This window comes from Phalacrocorax aristotelis, chromosome 2 (assembly GCF_949628215.1).
Source record: "Phalacrocorax aristotelis chromosome 2, bGulAri2.1, whole genome shotgun sequence".
NCBI lineage: Eukaryota > Metazoa > Chordata > Aves > Suliformes > Phalacrocoracidae > Phalacrocorax > Phalacrocorax aristotelis.
This window is the reverse complement of record NC_134277.1, coordinates 28,476,653-28,494,561: the sequence shown is the minus strand read 5'-3', so window position 1 is coordinate 28,494,561 and position 17,909 is coordinate 28,476,653. Positions and strand designations below refer to the sequence as shown.

Genomic DNA, 17,909 nt, shown 5'->3' with positions numbered 1-17,909 from the left:
CACATACAACTTAATGACAACTTCCTAAGACGTTAATTTTCTTTCTGTAACCTGTACTGAGTTAAACTTTTTTGAAACGGCTGTCAAGGAACACTAAAAAAGAAGAATCAGGTCAATTTGCAACAAGTAAGATAAACTGTTACATTCAAAAAGTACTCAGGGATCTAAATGCACACTGCCAAAATAACGGATTTCTTATCATTTCAGCTCTAACTTAAAAAATTCTGGAGGCCCTGAGAATTGTGTGCTATCATGTAGATAATTTAAACATAATAAAGGCTTTTGATTTCCTAAGTTTCAAACACATACACAAGTACTATGGTATGTTAGCATGGTATGGTAGCTAGCATGGTTATGGATATGCTGTCTCTCATACAGCTTCGACAGAATTTTATACCACCACTAGATGGAAACCTGAATTACCTTTCAAACTGACAATTTTGTAAATGCTCCATTGCTGATTTTGCTTCTACTGTGCCTGACAATTGCTATTTTCTCATTTAGAGATCTAATCACACGCTGGCTGTCACAAACACGTACTCATTAGGAAAGTATCCATGAGCAGGCATACACAAAAATTCTACAGTGTCTTCGAATCTGAGAGCATTAACATAAATATGCCCTCCTTATTTCCTACTCAATGCAAGGAATAAACTGTTATGCGTATTACAGATTCACCCCACTTCTACAGCAATTTAAACTTCTCAATCTAAGTTATAACCAATAAAAACTGCTGTACCCTGCCAAGAAATTTCAGTTGGGATTTAATTAATGCCACACTTTAAACATCAAAGGCATGTTACATCCTTTACAAATACATGCAATGATCAAAATAACCTGAAATTTATGAACCTATTTGCACACCACATATTTATACAAAGTTCCATCACTTCAGTGGAATTTATCCTGCAATGTCTTATAACCGGAGGTGACTGGCACACACGAGTGACTGACAATGCTGTCTGATGTGACCCCAATGACTCAGACATTATTTTCTGATGTCTCAAAACAGTTGTAAATAAAAACTGCAACTAACAGACAGGCACAGTTATCAGGACAGCCATCTGACTAGCTACCTGCAATCATAGACAGGATAAGAGAGAGTTAATCGGCACAGTAAAATGAAGCATTGAGACTACTGATGCCACAGCTTATGAAATCTTGAATTTGGAAAATACAGTAAAGGTCTAAAACAAAATCTCACGTTTGCCTTTAAGTCTTATTTTCCATCAACCCCAGACCACAACATTTTTGAAACAGGAAAAAAAAATGCAGTGTATTTTACACGTAACAAAGTTAAACAAAAGAAGTTAACCAAATGCTATCCCACACCAGTATGTACACAGGAAAAAAAAATCACTGGCCTTAGCAGTGTTCAGATGAATCTGAAAGAGGATGATGCTGCTCTCCAGATGAGAAGTAACGAATACCCCTTCCCAGGACAGGCATGCACCACACACAAGCCAGCAGGTTTCCACCAGGTTACCCCTAATCTCTCCACATGAGAAAGCTCCTAGACCCTCTGGATTCTCCATAGAAGACAAGCAGACATCAGCTTCTGCTTCTAAACCCAAATTCGAAGGAGCACTGAAAAGATGGAAGTGATGCCGTAGTATGCAAACGATGTTATTACCATGAAACTTTGCTATAGGGATCCACATAGTCAACCTTTGCCTTTATTTTTTTGGTCTAAAGGGACAATTGCACACGAACACTTGTTCAGGAAACTCACCAAATCATGGATGCACCAAGGCAGAATTGCCATCTTACACAGGTAGACTTCAAATCTTACAGCAAAGAGCAAAAAGGAACAGAGCAGCAGGCTCATTTCCTGCGGCTGGTCACACCCGAATTCCACACACTCTTCAATTTATCAGCCACAACTCTGCAGCTCTCAGAAAAGTGAAAAATTCCTTCCTGCCTTTTGAGAAATATCAGAGAAAATAGAGGAAATTGTCTCCAATTTAGTTCTTACAAATTAATACCCAGCGAACACTTTAAGTGGGGGCTAAATACATAACTCTCAGTAGGAATTTACTGTTAATAAGGTTTTCATCCAGATAGCCATAAAAATCACTAAAAGCAAATTCCAATGTATCCGGTAATGTTACAATGAAATACTACTCTTAAATCCTATTTCACAACTTTTATTAAAGTCATAAAATGGCAAAAACCTTAGTCATATTTCAGTTCAAAAAAAATTTATTTCTTTGTCAGGCAAAGAAAAGATCTCTTATATAATGTACTTCACTGAAACTGAGAACAGAATACAGAATGTCCGCAGCGGTTTTAGACTTATGCAACCTATATATTTGCTGGAGGACAGTACAAAGGGCAATCCATACATCCCATTCCCATCCCAATCTGACTCCAGTACTGGACACAGCTTCCTCTTCCACCCGTCCAACTTTCTTTGGCTATTTGCTCTTCAAATTCTCCTTTCAATATCTCAACATATTTTTGAGTGCCAGAAGCTTAAAGATAAATTGAGGGGGGGGGGGGGGAAGATCATACTAGCCCAAAGAACTAAGAAGCAAAAGACTCTCTAAGAATATCAACTCATAAGCAGAAAAAGATGGATCAGACAACTGTGACCTGGGAAGTACCATGAGACCATCCCACAATCATCCCAGCAAACTAAACACTGCAAAGGCAATTGACATGGGTATCTGAAAACAAATTTGATGAATTACAATTATTTATATGATATCAAATATCATACTGATTCAAAAGATTAGCCTATATGACCAGATTCCCCAGACAGAGAGATACAGTTCCGCCTTAATTTTACCAATATAATGCCTAGATTTGTTATCAGGAGTGAAGACAATGTCACCTTTCTTCCAAGTATACAACAGCAGATGCCAGCTCCCAAATCATTCTCAGTTCATTCGGAAGTTTATAAAATGGCTTTCAGAATCAAAAGTGGCCAAAGCATTTCAAAGGCAATTTATTCAATCTATTAGATGTGAGAAAATATCACATAATTCTGCAGAATGATTCCGCTCATCTCAAGATAGTCCAGACCTTCCCATCTACATGGTCAGGCTTTTTAAATAAGCTAAGTACAAAAGGGTTCAAAATTAAAAGAAGAATTAACTTAAATGATGTAAAACAAATGATTACTGAAATTACTTAGCTGAATATTCTCCATTATATCATTTGTAACCTGGAATAAAGTAATCAATATCATCTTAACATAACCTATTCTTAAGCAAGCATTCTCATCAGCTACCATATGATTTAGAAGACTGTTGAACTAATTCTGTCAACATTAATTCAATAGCATTCCAAGGTAATAATCACTATCAATCTAATTATATCAGCCGTCTCCTGCAAATGAGTACCAATTATTTTAATTAAAATATTAAATATTTAGAAAATAGAAAGGAACATATATTAATAATTTACATACTTAATTTGAATCTACCTGAACAACCATAATTCCTGAACAACAACGCTTGCTTTCTTTGTATCCCCCTTTAATGCTTTCTAGCAGGTTTCAAGATGCAAACCATGGATCCAATACCAATTATAGGAAAAATGCAAAATTTACATTGTTCTACTTTTTTATAAATGTATATATACTTGCAGACTATTTCTATCAGTCTTATTCACTCCAAGCACTCTTCCAAGAATATTCAAAGCAGTTTCCCTATTTTGTAAATGCAAACAGGCCACTTTAGGTTTCCCATAAAATGACATTAGTTACCTACACTATTGGGTTGTAACACTAAACCCCTCAACTCCTGTGCATGCAAACAGGATGATCCCTCACCTCCCTCATGCGAAAACAATATAAATCATTTGCATAACAAGACAATATCATTTGGGAGCCTCTTTACCTCTTTTTCCCCCCATTTCTTTTTAAAGTTAGTCTTAGAACCATTTCCTTTTGTAGTTAATCCACCTGTGCTTTTGTGGACTGTAAGGATATTCAAAATGCCTGTAGCCCTGTTTGAGAATCAGGCTGAGTATTCAGGCCCTGCACTGAGATTTGGGTTCTTCCCAAAAGCCACGGAACAGAACCTAATATTAAAGAACTACGGCAATATTAGAAGCTGCGGTTTCTTGAATGTCCTGTAAAATTAAAATTCGTTTACTGGTTCTTTTTAAAGCTTTTAACAGTAAAATCCTACAGGTTTTTCACTATGTTTCACATGAAATAATTTGCTCAGCTTGTTTTCTCTGATAAACAATTGGTGTGCCCAGTTCCCTCGAATCAGGATGATTTAAATACCAAGGGGAAAAAAAAATTGTTTGGTGCAGCCATAATGCAATTAAAATGCCAGGCTTGTCAACTAAACAATTAGTAAATACAAATCAAATTGGAGGGCAAGAAAGCATACCACAAACACAGGCTATGAACTAGCATATTTAAGCACACACAGAAGGTCTGCCTATCCAAGAAACATCTGAAGAGCTTCAACAAAAGCCAAGTAGTTTCACGTTAAAATAAGTCATCCTTGGAAATTTTCATTCAAAAAGCATATGGGGTGGCTTACTTCATATTGAAGTCCTTATTCAAAGTCAAGAAACATCAGTGCAGTCATCATATCCATAACCTTTACCTAGTGGTGAATACACATTAAGGTATACTATTTTAATATAGAATTATGGATACTATTTTGCTGTAATATGAGACATCATGCCACTCTGTACCAGACACCTTGCGTGCAACAGAAGACACAAGGAAACAACTCTTCTCGATGGAAGGTGAACTTTGACAACACTAAAGTGCATACAGTAAGGTATGCACATACCTTAATGAAAAAGCAAATGGGGAAGAAAAGGGCTTGACACAATGCCAAAATACTGTTAACAGAGCTATAACTTTGCATTTTCCCCAAAAAAATGGCTAAAACTTAACAGGGAATATAAACATCATTTTGTATCAATGTTGTAGTGACTTGTTTGGGGCGGGGTTGTTTGGTTTTGTTTTAATAAAAATAGATACAAAGGCAAGAAGTACAGCTATGGTTCACATACATGAAGTAGCATACCACAGCTTTGCACGTTGCTAACTGCAATTCTTATGCCCTTCAAGAACTGGGTGCTTCGCTGGTACGCTGCTGTGTTCTGCAAGAACCATTCTAGAGCCTCCAGCCTATTCCTGCTTAGATGAGTGTCATGCTGCCAGAACCGGTGCAAAGAGGACTCCAGCATGAATTAGAGCATCTGTCTCTGTTACCTAATCCAAGTCGTCTACGATCCACCTTCCTCGGCTATCTAGTTCAAGTCTTCATGGGGCTAGGAACCGCAGCATAGCGTAAGATGCAGACAGAGGCCAAAATTGTGAGAGTCTGATTTAAATTCCACCCTTGAAACAGATTATTATTTGGGGGAGAAAAAAAATCCCAGAATAAAACAAAAATTAAAAATGAGAAGAGCCACATTAACTTGTGCTAAGATCCCCCAGCATCTTGTTAGAAGACAGACATATTTGCAAAGTTCTTTATATGCACACTCTCAAACCAGTTATTAAATTAGTTTCCTTTCCATGAACATATCATAGCTAATAGCACTAAATGTCAGGTTTCAAAATTCAACTTCTGTTCCTTTTAGTCTAATTTTTTCCTAGTTTTCCCTATAATCTACTTTTAAAACATCTTAAAACTGAGAAACAGTTTCACTATTTGTTTACTTCATAGAAATGGCTAAAGATATTTCAATGTAAACATTTTCTTCCTTTTCTAAAACTATTTTAAGGATAATTTTAGTACTGAAAATAGTCACCTGTAACATGTCTTTCTAGCTCATGTTAAAATTGGAAGCAGCGATGCGGAAACATTTTGGCAGTACCAAGTAAATGACAGCTGAGAATTAGAATAGCATCAGGCATTTGAGAGGTAGATACAAATTTTCCTGATTCCAGGATCTATCAGTTGGTAAGAGGCAATTAAAATTTCTCTCCTCTGAAGAGAATACCAGGCAGTATTCTCCCTGCTAGTTCCCAATGCCCTGGCACAAGGGTAATGGAGCTGCTTTACCCCCAAGAGTTCAGCTAGAGTGGATGGAAGGGATGGGTTAGGTCTTCCCCCACTACTCTTCTCGTGGTAAACCAGGAGGCACTGGACGCTACCTGTGCTAACCAGCTTCCAGGGCAGAGCAGAATATAATTTTCTTCCACAGAAAGGAGAATAGTTTTGAGATTCAAAAATACTACCAGACCAGTGGCTCAATGAACATGAAAATTAATGGAAAGCTTGTCTATAGATTTGCCTCTTGTAGCTGTTTGCATGCTTTGTTTGTCCTCTCTGAAGTGTCTAGAACATTTGCCTGTCATGTGGGGATTTTCTGGGGCCTATTAATACACTGGCATCTGCTGGAGTTCAGGTACACGGGGAAAGCACCACACGAGTCTCCCTCCTCTGCTGCTCATGAAACTTGTTACAGCCTGATCACTTGCAGGCGATCTGCTTTTCTGTCGTCAGTGAAACCAGCTGCTAAGTTGGCAAGCAGAGTAGCAATGTTCACAGAAGACTTGTTTCCTTAGGAAACACTCTGAAAAAAAGGTCACTCAGAAATAAAATAGAAGTTCACAGGGAAGCTATTTACACCTATGCATTTAGTTAATTATAATTATACAATTAGCTATAAATGCAGTTATAAATATATATACGCATTTATATAATGTATTATAAATTCAGATAATTTGTGCATATATTTTTATATATGCATATATAGCTAATTATAGCATTGTTGTCATTCTGTCACCTATACTTGTCTGTGTGTAGTTACAATCACACATACATGAGGCAAGGAAATAAGCACTATAAAAGATAACCTGCCCAGAGATGTAGGATTACAAGGAATGATTCTATGATTCTATGAATTTTGTAACTCTGTCACGAGTTCACCCTTCGGTGGAGCAAACCCGAGGAAGCCACTGGCAGCACAGGAACAGCAGTCGACACCCCGGTGGTAAGTGGCAGGGAAGGAGCTAACAGGCGTTTTCGGTCTCCCTTTTCATGACAGATATTCGTAAACAACACGATGTCCAGCGAGCTGCTGCTGCCGCGACAGGGAACAGCAGGGCTGGCAGGGACGGCGAGCGCGGGTCCGGCTGAGGGGCGGCCTGCAGAGGCCGGCCCCCCTCACCGGGGCAGCCGCCTGGGCCTCGCCCGGGCCTGCCACGGGCGCCGGCGCGCCCCGCCGCTCCGCTCCGCTCCGGGCCGGGCCAGGCCGGGCCGGGCCGGACTAGGGGAGGCCAGCGGCGGCTGCGCGGCGCCCGCCGGCAACGACAGCCGGGCTCGGAGGCGCCCGAGGGGCCTGCGGCTCGGGAGGCGGGCGGCGCCCCCCGTCAGACCCCCGCGGGGCGGCGGGCACTTGCCTCCCATTCCCGCAGGAAGCGCTTGGCCTCGGCGGGCCCGGCGGCCTTGTGCTTCCTGAACTCCTCCTTCACGTAGCGGTCGCCCAGCGCCCGCAGGGCGGCAGGCAGCGCCCGGTGCAGCAGCAGGATCCGCCGGTACAGAGCCCGCGCACCGCCCGGCATGGCGATGGCGGAGCAGTGCCCCCCCGGGCCCTGAGGCGGCCGCACCGGGGGCGGGGCGAGGGGACCGAGCGAGGGGCTGGGCCGGGCCGGGCCGGGCCTCCTCTGGCAGCGGGAGGAGCCCAGCGCGGGCCCACCGCGGGGAATGGCCGCGCCTGGGCGCGGAGGTTGTGGTTTACCTGTCAGAAAATAATGCCGAGTAAGCTCAGAGCTTGCTTTTTGCAGAAAATTCATCTGCACGCTGTTCGTCTGCACAGTGTTTAAAACGTTACCAGAAAAGTCAGTTGCAAATATTACTTTTAAAATAGATGGAGGGTGAATAAGCAATTCACGGTGGAAAAAGACAAAAGCAGTTTGTCTCGAAGAGATGTGTGCAGATGGCAGGGATCACAATAAAAATCAAAAATCAGTGGCTTCTCTGTTCTGTTTTCACCACCAGAAGAAAGCTGTGCACTTGAAACCTGGGTGGGATTTGGTACAAATGAGCTAGTCCATTAAACCCAAGCTTCATAAGCATGAACTTGATTTATCTGCATTTATAAGTATGGGTGAGAGACGAGAGGAGCCATAGTAAGAAGTCTTACTGCCTCCTGCTCACTCAGGCCTTTGTGCTGCCACGCTGTGATCATGGAGCTCCTGCTTCCTGTTATCTTCCACCTACAACCTGAGCTGCAACTCTTCAGCCCTCCATAAAGTTTTTTCTCAGCTGTTTAACATCGCATCCAATTCACCCACACTGAAAAATCTTCAAATATCAATAGTCATGGATGTTTTGAAAAAAGCAGAGTCTGAAAATCAGGCGGTGGCAGCAGTGGTGAGAAAGTCCTGCCTCATCACGTGCCTGTTAAGCTGCTTCCAGCCAGTTAAATCACTGACTCTTCAAAACAAAAAGGAAATATTTCCATAGGCCCAGGGAGTGTTGAGCTTTCCCAGGATACTCAGAAATGTCATAAAAATGTACTGCCTTGTCAAAAGCCCAAGTCATTATATGTCAGCAACAGAGGAAAGAGCAAACAATACGCTATTTCTCTCACTACCATTTCTTTATGTTTATATATTCTCCCAAGCACTAACACAGAAGTTACCAAAATAAAAGAAAACGGTCATACTTTCACTTTTTCTCACTGGCAGTTTCCAGTTCTCTTTGTGCTTGTGATGCTCTTGGGGTGGGTGGACAGGCCCCGGCAGGGGAGGCCTGATCCTCAAATGGATTGGTCTTGCTATATTTTCAAACTCTATTTTCTGCAGACGTTTCTTTGAGGAAGGATTTCTGGACTTAATGCGTTCTGACTGCCCCTGGGTCTTTAATATGTTCAACTTTTTGAAAGATTGAGGTTAAAAACCTGATTTGCTTTGTCAGTTTTATTTGCAGTGGTGCAATTCCACTGAATCATCTCAGGGTGCATTCATTTACAGAATTTACTTAAATCTTTTTTTATAAAACAACCACCATACTTATGTTGCACATTGACAGCTTTCTTCTTGCTACATCCACCCCTCATGGTTTTTAGGACTCCTTCCCTTTTAGTGGCCTGCTTAAGCCCTCTACTGGGCGCTTGCTTTGTGGCTCAAATACTAGCTATGATGCATCAGCCAGATCCGTGACCTTTATTTTTTACACTTTGTCTTTCTGTCCACAGAGACCAAAAGCCATTTTGCCCATCCTCTGGGGCAGGTGGTCCCTGCCCAGCAGAAGAGGATTCCCACAGATTCTGTGCACCTCCAGGCCGCTTCCATTGTGGCTCTTGAGCCTCCTCCATGTGCCTTCCCTAGGTGCTGCCTAAGGAGCGAGGAATTTGCCAGTAAATTCCCCATGGAGCAGAAGATAGACCTGTAAGCTCAGCAAGCTGTTTGATAACAGGCTAAGCTGTCAGCCTTTGCCCATTAACAATTTTATACTCTAAAGTCCTCTAAGGGCTCTGCACTATCAGGGTATGTGGAGAGGCTGCTGCAGAGGCACTTGAATGCCATATCCCTTGTGTATGGGCACAAAAGGACTAGTCAGCAGAACTCGTTAAGATATAATAGATATTAGAGGTATTATTTCTGTATAATGACCCCTCAATCATCAATACTCAAAATATCTATGCCATAGCACGAGTGCACTCCTCCGCTTGCCTCTTACAGACACCTACCCATGCTTACAGGCAGCACTGCCTCTGCATGGGGCACCAGGGCTTCTGTGCTGCAGCCCCCCAGTGCTCCATGTCCTGGGAGAGCTTTTTAGCTTGCACAAAAAAAAGAGGCACCTCAGGAAAGAGATTCATCCCACCCCTTTTGGGCAAGTGGAGGCAATTTATCCGTACTTCTTTTCAGCTGCTAGAGGGATGTCCTGAGATATATGTGGTTTAGATACCCCATAAAGGGGTATCCAACCTGTGTCCAGCCAGGGTTATGAGCACTGGCTCAGTGCTAGTTATGCTGAAACTGGAGTAGATACTACAATGATATCAGAGTATCTCTGTGCCATACCCCATAGTTCCTTTGGGTTTTAGGAGACAGTATCAGCTTTGTCACAGGGCAGCACAAACACAGGCAGAGTGGCTTAGCCAATACATTAAGTTTTTATTTAAGTGGCTAGGACTCTCCGAGCAGCACCTCAGTCTTTTCCCAAGTATACACAAGAAAGTTGTTGTAAAGCATAGACGCAAAGTGCTCTAGTTGCTTAGCCAGCCTTCTGAGCTGAGCTTCAATACAAAGTAGAAGACAGGTTTTGACCCTGTGAATCTGCCAGAGCAGCCGTGTTCTTTGCTGCAGTCCTAACTCCAACTGTAGGAAGACCAGAGGAGCATTTCCATGTTTATTTTTTTTTCTTTTATTGGTAATGTGTTGACTAAGGAAGATGAAGCTGAAGCATTTATTGAGCTGTTGTAATTGCTTAATTTCTAAAATTACCAAGAGCATCCTGAGAGGAGTTCTTTTTGAGAATCAAAATAAACAATGAAATGTAGAATGCAGTGACGTGATATTCCTTTCCAGAACCCTTCATAGCCCTGACAAAGCTAAATTGTATTGTCATCCGTTAAAAAAACAGGATAATCTGCAATCTTCTTCTCTAAATTGTAGGTAAACATTAAAGTACAGTCTAATTTTCTGCTATAAAAAAAAAAGAAGATCATATAGGCCTGGCCCATGTTTTCTACTTTTGCATTGTGCAGATCACAACAAAACTGCATGTCTTAATTCAGAACAATTAAGTTTTTAATAAACTCTCTAAATATTCAAATATATTCAAGGCAGTTTTGCATACTATTCCAGACCAAGGCAGACTTTTCTGATTCAGAAGCCAAGCCAAAGATCTGTTATGACGGCACAAATTGCCTGCTAAATATTCTGCGGCATCTTCCAATGTGCCTCATAAAGTAAAAAGACGTGGAATTATCCCTTCTTTGTGGGAAACAACTGCAAAATGCATAGTTTCATAAATGACTTAGAAAAAGCTATGGGTAATTGGAGATTCACAGGATGCTTCTGCCTCTGTTGAAGTGGAATACAGCTTTGACCATGATGCAACAGGAGCAACATCAGTCCTAGCATGGGACGATCTGCTTCAAGACCCACTGAAAAGTTGGACATGCAAACTATTACACATAGATGCTGTCAAAAAATGGACCAGCTCTTTCCCCAGGGCTTGGAGAAATACAGGCTGATGAAGATACCGGCCATGTTTGCTGTTGGCTGCAGAGACAAATGCTTGCCCATGTCTGGCCCAGGTGCAACCAGCGTTCTTCATGCAGGCTGTGCTTGGTGTGCCCCAGGCTGGTCAGTAGGGCAGACCACCCCAGGCAGGTCAGGCAGTGAGAGTAGGACAGATGGTTTTCATTCAAAAGCTCCATTTCAGTGAGGAAAAAAGATGCCATAATAAATGCTTTGTGGTATAACACATCAGGATGGCTTCAGGTACTCATGTATACATCTCTTATAGGGTGAAATGAAATAATAGAAAGTGTTTCTTATGAAATAAATAAAGTACATGACAATTTTGGAAGGGAGAGACAGCCAGCTGTTTCTGGACTTCAGTTGCATGCTTGGTGTGTTGATAGCTTTTGGATGTTAAAAGGAAGTTCTGCTTTGGTTCAGCTTATGCTTGAGCTGCTCATCCATTGCAGGATTTCGTGTTCTTTCATCTGAAGCATATGATCTGTATCATCCAAAACACATTTTTTTGACAGTCAAAAGAAGCAATTCCTGAGGAAGCTCTGCTTGCCTCCTGCAGACTTTAAAGATGCCAAGAGTACTGGAAATCTTCAGGGAATTTAGCTGCCAATCTCTATCAAGTTTCTACTTGAACATGTGTGAGCAGAGCTTTGCAGCAAGCCAAATGTAGGCAGCTTCATGCCGGAGGATTGCCAGGCTCGTGCATGGACCCTCCTGCTCACCACCTCCCCACCTTCCTCTCTGCAACTCTCCCTAGTGCAGCGCCAGATTTTGAAGCACAGAGGCACCAGCACTTCTCAGGTAAGTGGCTGTGAAAGAAAGAAAGAACTGCAAAGAGCCTGTGAGCGTTTTCTCTAATCTCATTTTCAGAAACATCTACTATTCAGATGAAATTTTCTAAAATAATTCAATTCAGTGAACTGATCCAAAATTAAAATTTTGGGTAGAACGATTAAAGGGCATCAAAGCTCAGTGTAACGACAGGCAAGGTATTTTTAGGGAAAAAATCCTACACCTTCATTTATAGGCTGTGGTGCCAAATCAGACTGAGCTGGAAATCTTTTTTGTCCTTAAGCTATTTATTGTTTTCAACATTCAAAGCAAATACTCAAAAGGTTGCCTAGATTACAAAACAATTTTTCTACTTTTGAAAACTCAAACAGAAATTGAAAATATTCATATTTAGAATCACCGTGTGTCTTCTCCTTTCATGAACAATCTTTTTGGTAAATATACTACTGATCTACTTGGTTACTCTGCCACATGTGCCGTTCTGTTCAACCACATTAAAATTCTATAAAGGATGCAGTATTCTCCTGTTAATTCACATAAGTACAGTTTGAAAGAGCTTGTTTTGTTAGTTCAAATATAATATGAAAGTGTGCACTGCTCATGGGTAAAGCTTTGTTTTCCTGGCCTACTTAGTAAGTCATTGTAAAACTCAAAGCTGTGCAAAGATGCTTCCACAAATCCACTAAAATTCCTTCTCGAAGAACACAAAAAGAGACCAGGAACTGTTATGTTGACAGTTGTAACAGAGGGAGGAAACAGAACAAGGGAGAAGATGGCCAAACTAAATAAATTAATCTTTTGAAAAGCTGCAGAAAAGACCATATGTATGTGTGAACGCAAAACACTGGCTCAGCCTCAGAGTGTCAGGCGGGAAGCATAAGAGAGCCCCTTCTGAACAACGGCATCCATGGATCCTGGGAGCTCCAGATGACATGCCATCGGGCCCCAAAGTCTAAACTCTGGAAATAAAACCACCTAGACTCCATCACTTTTAAGCTTTTAGCCCAGCTTCACATTAACCCAAGGGGAATTTAAAACACAACATAAACATGTGTTTAAACAAAGTTAGAAGAAAGCTTGTTGTCCTGTCTCCTGTTTTAATTAAATACGTTTTATATGAAAAGCATAGCTTACAAATGCAAGCTATGTGGTTTCTCTGGCAGCATTGCAGCTCTGAGTAAACACACTATAGTATTATTTTGTTTGCTTTCTTCCCTAATTAAGTTTTAAAAGTTTCCTCAGCTCTCTGTGTGGCTGCTTCAGTTTTGGCAGCAGTACTGTGGCAAAGGGGACTGGGAAGAAGAATACGCTTTCTCTTTCTCCCTCCCTCCACCAAGTAAACAATCTCAGATCGATTGGAAACCCCTTCTCTTTTTTTTTTATGTTATATAGATGACAGACCACATGCCATGAGTGAAGCGTGAGCCCTATGGGCCATAGCAGTGTGCGAGCCCACACCCTCCCACTGGGAGAGGAACAAAGCAGTTGACTGCACTGATGACCGGAGGTGCAGCTGCGAGCACCCAGACTGTTCTGCGAGCACTTCAGAGCAGAATTTGGAGCTGAGACACAAAATTTGAAACCAAATATGAATTTTGTCATCCTTTGAGGGTGTATGGATTTATCCTTCCTCAGAGGCTATGGGTTTTCAGGTTCAATGCTTTGCTATAAAACTGCTAGTGTTTAATGAATCCAGATCATTGTCTGCTATTTAAAATGTAGCACGTGTAATCCAACGTCATTCATCATTTTGGCATAAACAATATGCTATCAGCAAGCACATTTGCCATCTCAGGCTCTTCCTAGCCTTTTGATAGCCCTTTGAAAGCATCCAGTCTGCCCAGGACATTTTAATATACTGGCCAAGTACTGGAATACTTAACTGGCCTTGCATTAAAACACTTGGCATCACCTTTGATGCGAAGGCATGTCTTGTCTCTATCCAGTTTCTGATGTTGTAGTCAAGCAGGAAAACAAATCCAACATGAAACTCTGTAACTGTTCGTGTGTGTTTGTTGTGTTCCCTACCCTGAAATTCAGCACCACACTCCAGGCTTGGGGGGTATCTGGGCGGTTACTCATCCTGGTTTTATTATTCACTAGATCTGGTAATATTTGGGGTTACATTTCTTGGTAGGCAGGATTTTCCTTTGTGGTTTCTTGGTACAACATCATGTCTTAATGGTTGAGATTCAGGATGGAACTATAGCATACCACATGAAAAACAGGTAGCTTTAACATAAATACCCAAGGTTCCTTGAACCCATTTCATCCAACAGCGCTATCACTGTTCATCAATTCCTCCCTCCGCCCCCTTCCCAAACCACCTGAAGGCAGGATCAGTAGTGATCAAAAGACATCCTGCATTTCTTGGTATTGAGATGATCACATCTGTGAAACATGGGTCTTAATAATGATATTTGCTTTGTGAATTATGGCTTTGCACTTCTAAACCAAAACAAAAGTTATTTACAAGGTGCCACAGGAATAATTTTTAGACTGAAAAACAAGTAAGTTAGCAAACACAAACTCCTCGCTGATGAAAGTGACATTTGGTTTCTTACTTATTTGGGATTTGACTTTACACTGAAATGTTCGATGATAATTTGTTCTTGTATGCTATGGGGCAGTAGCAGCTCCAGGTGCTATAGAAAGCACAAAGCCCTTCAATTGCAAAAGCAAGCTGCAGGGAAAAAAATAGCAACTCTTTCAGTCTAACATGTTAGATGGTAGGATGGTCACAATCTCTTCAAAAGAAAAAAGTTGGAGACTCTCTATTGATGGGAGGTAGCAACTACAAAGTGCCATAGCATCGTTTATTTTCCTATTTTGGTCTTTTCCACAGTATATAAATCTTAACATTTTTATATTAATTAATAAAGTAGAAAAAATGTACATTTTAAAATCCTTGACAATAAGTCTTGAAAGCAAAGTGGTGCAATGACGTACTTCTGGAGGTTATAGTGAAAGCAGCATTCTGTAGGGCAGCTAATTTTTCTGTGAGTATTAAAACTGAAACACGTGCTGTGTCATGTCGAGAAATCCTGTCCACGTCTAGGGTACAGTCTGTATTTCAAATGTCAGGTTGTTTAAGAAATGGATACCTAAAATGAATCCCACCTTTAAAAAATATCCCAGCATTAATATCTGGCAAGTCTTACTGCATTTGAGGGATTTTTTTTTTTTTTTTAATGTATGGAGGAGCACAAGCATACCATGAGCTGTACTGGAGGGGGTCAATACTTCAGAAATTCTTCAAAAGGACAAGAATTGTATCCCTTGTGTTGTTCAGCTTCATATATCAAAATCATGCTCTTCACAGCTTCCAGAGGGCTCTGCTGTGACTCATTTACTGTCTTCCTGCACTGTGTTTTGAAAGTTATGCCCTGGGAGCAAAACTTCTCATTTAGACCTGGATTTCAAAGTGATCTAAAACCCACAGGCATCTCCAACATGTTTTGAGAGTTGTTATACCTCATCAGAGCCAGGAGCAACATTATCCGTGCAGGTCTGAAGTCAGTTGGTCTAGCAGGTCTTCAGATAATATCCCTTCTTTTCAGCCTTCCCAGGAGGGCTGCATTTAATGTGCTCTGAAATCCACTGGGATATGATGATTGTCTTGAAAACTCAGTCATGACAATAATTGCAGGACAGCTCACAGTGCAGATCTGGGGTCATTCCTCCCTCCCTATGGAACTGCTTATTTTTGATCCTTGTTTTTTCATGAATAGCTCAGAGAAATCTGAATGTATGAATCCAATGAAGTATGTATATATTACAGTTTGATCCTGAGCTCAACTCTTCAGCCCACCAAACTGACATTACTAAAATTTGATAAACATCCAGTTTAGAAATATTTAAGACTACTGATTGATTAGAAAAAGAGTAAAACAAAGTAAAAAAAATTATTTTCTAGTTCTAGAACACAAATATTTTTTCTTGCTGTCAGTAAATGCTTTCAATACCTGCTCAGCTATTGTCTGTATCATACATGTGCTGTTGTACAAGCAAAAGAATACATATGCCACAGACATATGTATGTGTATATATGTGTATTCCTATTTTTATATAAATGTATGTACATAAACACACACCCACACGTGCCTCCAAGCACACATATGTATGCCCATACACACACACACACAGAGGCAGGAGTGCACACAAAACTGTTCAGTTAGCGTAGAGGTCTGAAGTAAAGTACTAAAACCATATTTCTCTGGTTTACTTTGTACTCAGATTTTTTAAGGTTTGTAATACAGTGACTTTTTTCTTTTTCTGATAACTCATCCTAATACCTCCCACAATATAAACTGTACTCTGTGCGTGTGTACTTGACTCTCACTATTGCTTTGCATGCTCGCATTTCAAAATGTGCCTTCAGCTACGTCAGGATTGCCTGCGAGTACTACGTACCCATTCAACAGGTGGGAAGCTTGAGAAACTGAGACATTCTGCAAAGCCAGCGTTCCGTAAGACAGTGGCAGAGATGGTACTATAACTTAAGACTTTTCTTGGTCTCAAGTCAGTGCTTTAGCTCCTATTGTCTTTGAAGTTTGCAAAACTTTGTATTAATCCACACTGTGTCAATGTGATGGTTTTTATTAAAAACTTTTTGGACAATTCCTCATCATCGTGTGATAAGTTACCCGTACAAAACCAATGTGAAGCCTATGGGAAGTTTAGTAAAATCTTTCTATATACACTGTAGAGGCTCTCTCGACAAACAGAACATGCCGTTATTGGGATTTGAAGTCTTAACCCTAAAATGAACTGAAAGATGTTCCCACAGCAGAGTTGCAAATGCCTCTAGCAGCAAAAGAGCTGAAAGATACCGATTGTCTCTGATTGAAGTTGAGTAACAGAAATACGTCTTAAGGCAAGATTAAAACATTCATTAAAGAGGGAAAATAAAACAGCATTACAAAAAAATGAGGTTTTCCCCTTACACTTTAGTAGTAACAAAATATTCTTCTGGTGCTTTAATTGCAGCTTGCAAAGGCTCTATACTGAGTCATTTAGTTTCTGTAAGTAACAACCCCGTCCTAGCCTTCTTATTGGCATTTAGTCCTATGCCACCCACATTGAACTCCAAATCTGGATCCAAGTATTGCTGAGCTGTGAAGACTGTATTTGTACAATTCTGCCAGTAACCACCCATATAACCTCAGAAGAATCAAAGAGAACTAAAGATATGCTGAAACATTCAAAAGTCATTTGAACACCCAGGAGATGCTCACAGGTTTAGGGATATTTTATATGCATCCTATTCCATTCTCTGGTTGGTCTTCTCAGGGTGAAGAGGGATGAGAAAGGGCCAGAGACAGCTGTTTGTGTTTGCCCATTTAGCATAATACAAGTTTTGTATTCCATCCATCTCACCTCCGGATGGTGGTAAATCTAATCTCAGCACTGCGCCACACTGCAGGACCAGAGAAAGACAGCTGACTGTTTCCACAGGGCGAAAAAGCATGTTTAAAAGGAGATGAGGACTAAAAGCTGCTAAGAATAATTAGCATGGCTATGCTGTTTACCCATTCCACAGTTTGCTCATTCACTACCTAGTAATCATCTCTTCCTCAGTGGGTAAGTGTCTCCTTTTTGCCTGCTTGCTAAAGAAAATTAAGAGATTTACCCAGGGCCAACAAGAGGTCAAAGTAAGAGCAGAGAAGCCTCAGCATCCTCACCTCCCTCTCTTGGCTTCACCCCTCAGCCAGGTAGTTCCCGTGTCCAGTTTTACATGTGCCAGAGGAGTTCTGTCTTTGGGCTTGACAGAAGCTGCATTAAGGCTGGAAACAAAGTGTTCATCCCTTCTGGTGTCTGAATTAAGTGACCTAAAGACGGCACAGGCTGCGTGCTCTGGAAAAGCAGATTCTTCCAGGATGTCTCAAGTGAGCACCCAAAGCTGTGAATAACAGCAGCTTGCTCCTGAAATGTGCCTGGATGGAGACTGCATCTGTCTGTGTGCAAA

At 41.1% G+C, this 17,909-nt stretch overlaps 1 protein-coding gene and 1 long non-coding RNA gene across 2 annotated transcripts in view; one reads left to right on the top strand and one right to left on the bottom strand.

Moving 5' to 3' along the window:
* SDHAF3 (succinate dehydrogenase complex assembly factor 3) overlaps positions 1–7,564 on the bottom strand; it is a 35,950-nt gene extending 28,386 nt beyond the window's left edge. The window contains exon 1 of the mRNA XM_075082889.1: positions 7,334–7,564. Within this exon, the coding sequence (XP_074938990.1) occupies positions 7,334–7,495 (162 nt within the window). The 5' untranslated portion in view covers positions 7,496–7,564. The remainder of the gene's footprint in view (positions 1–7,333) is intronic.
* LOC142052584 (uncharacterized) lies at positions 6,793–16,562 on the top strand. Its single transcript, XR_012658900.1, has 3 exons — positions 6,793–6,924; positions 11,709–11,950; positions 16,323–16,562. It is a non-coding gene; the product is annotated as an uncharacterized LOC142052584 (long non-coding RNA).
* The last annotated feature ends 1,347 nt before the right edge of the window (positions 16,563–17,909 follow it).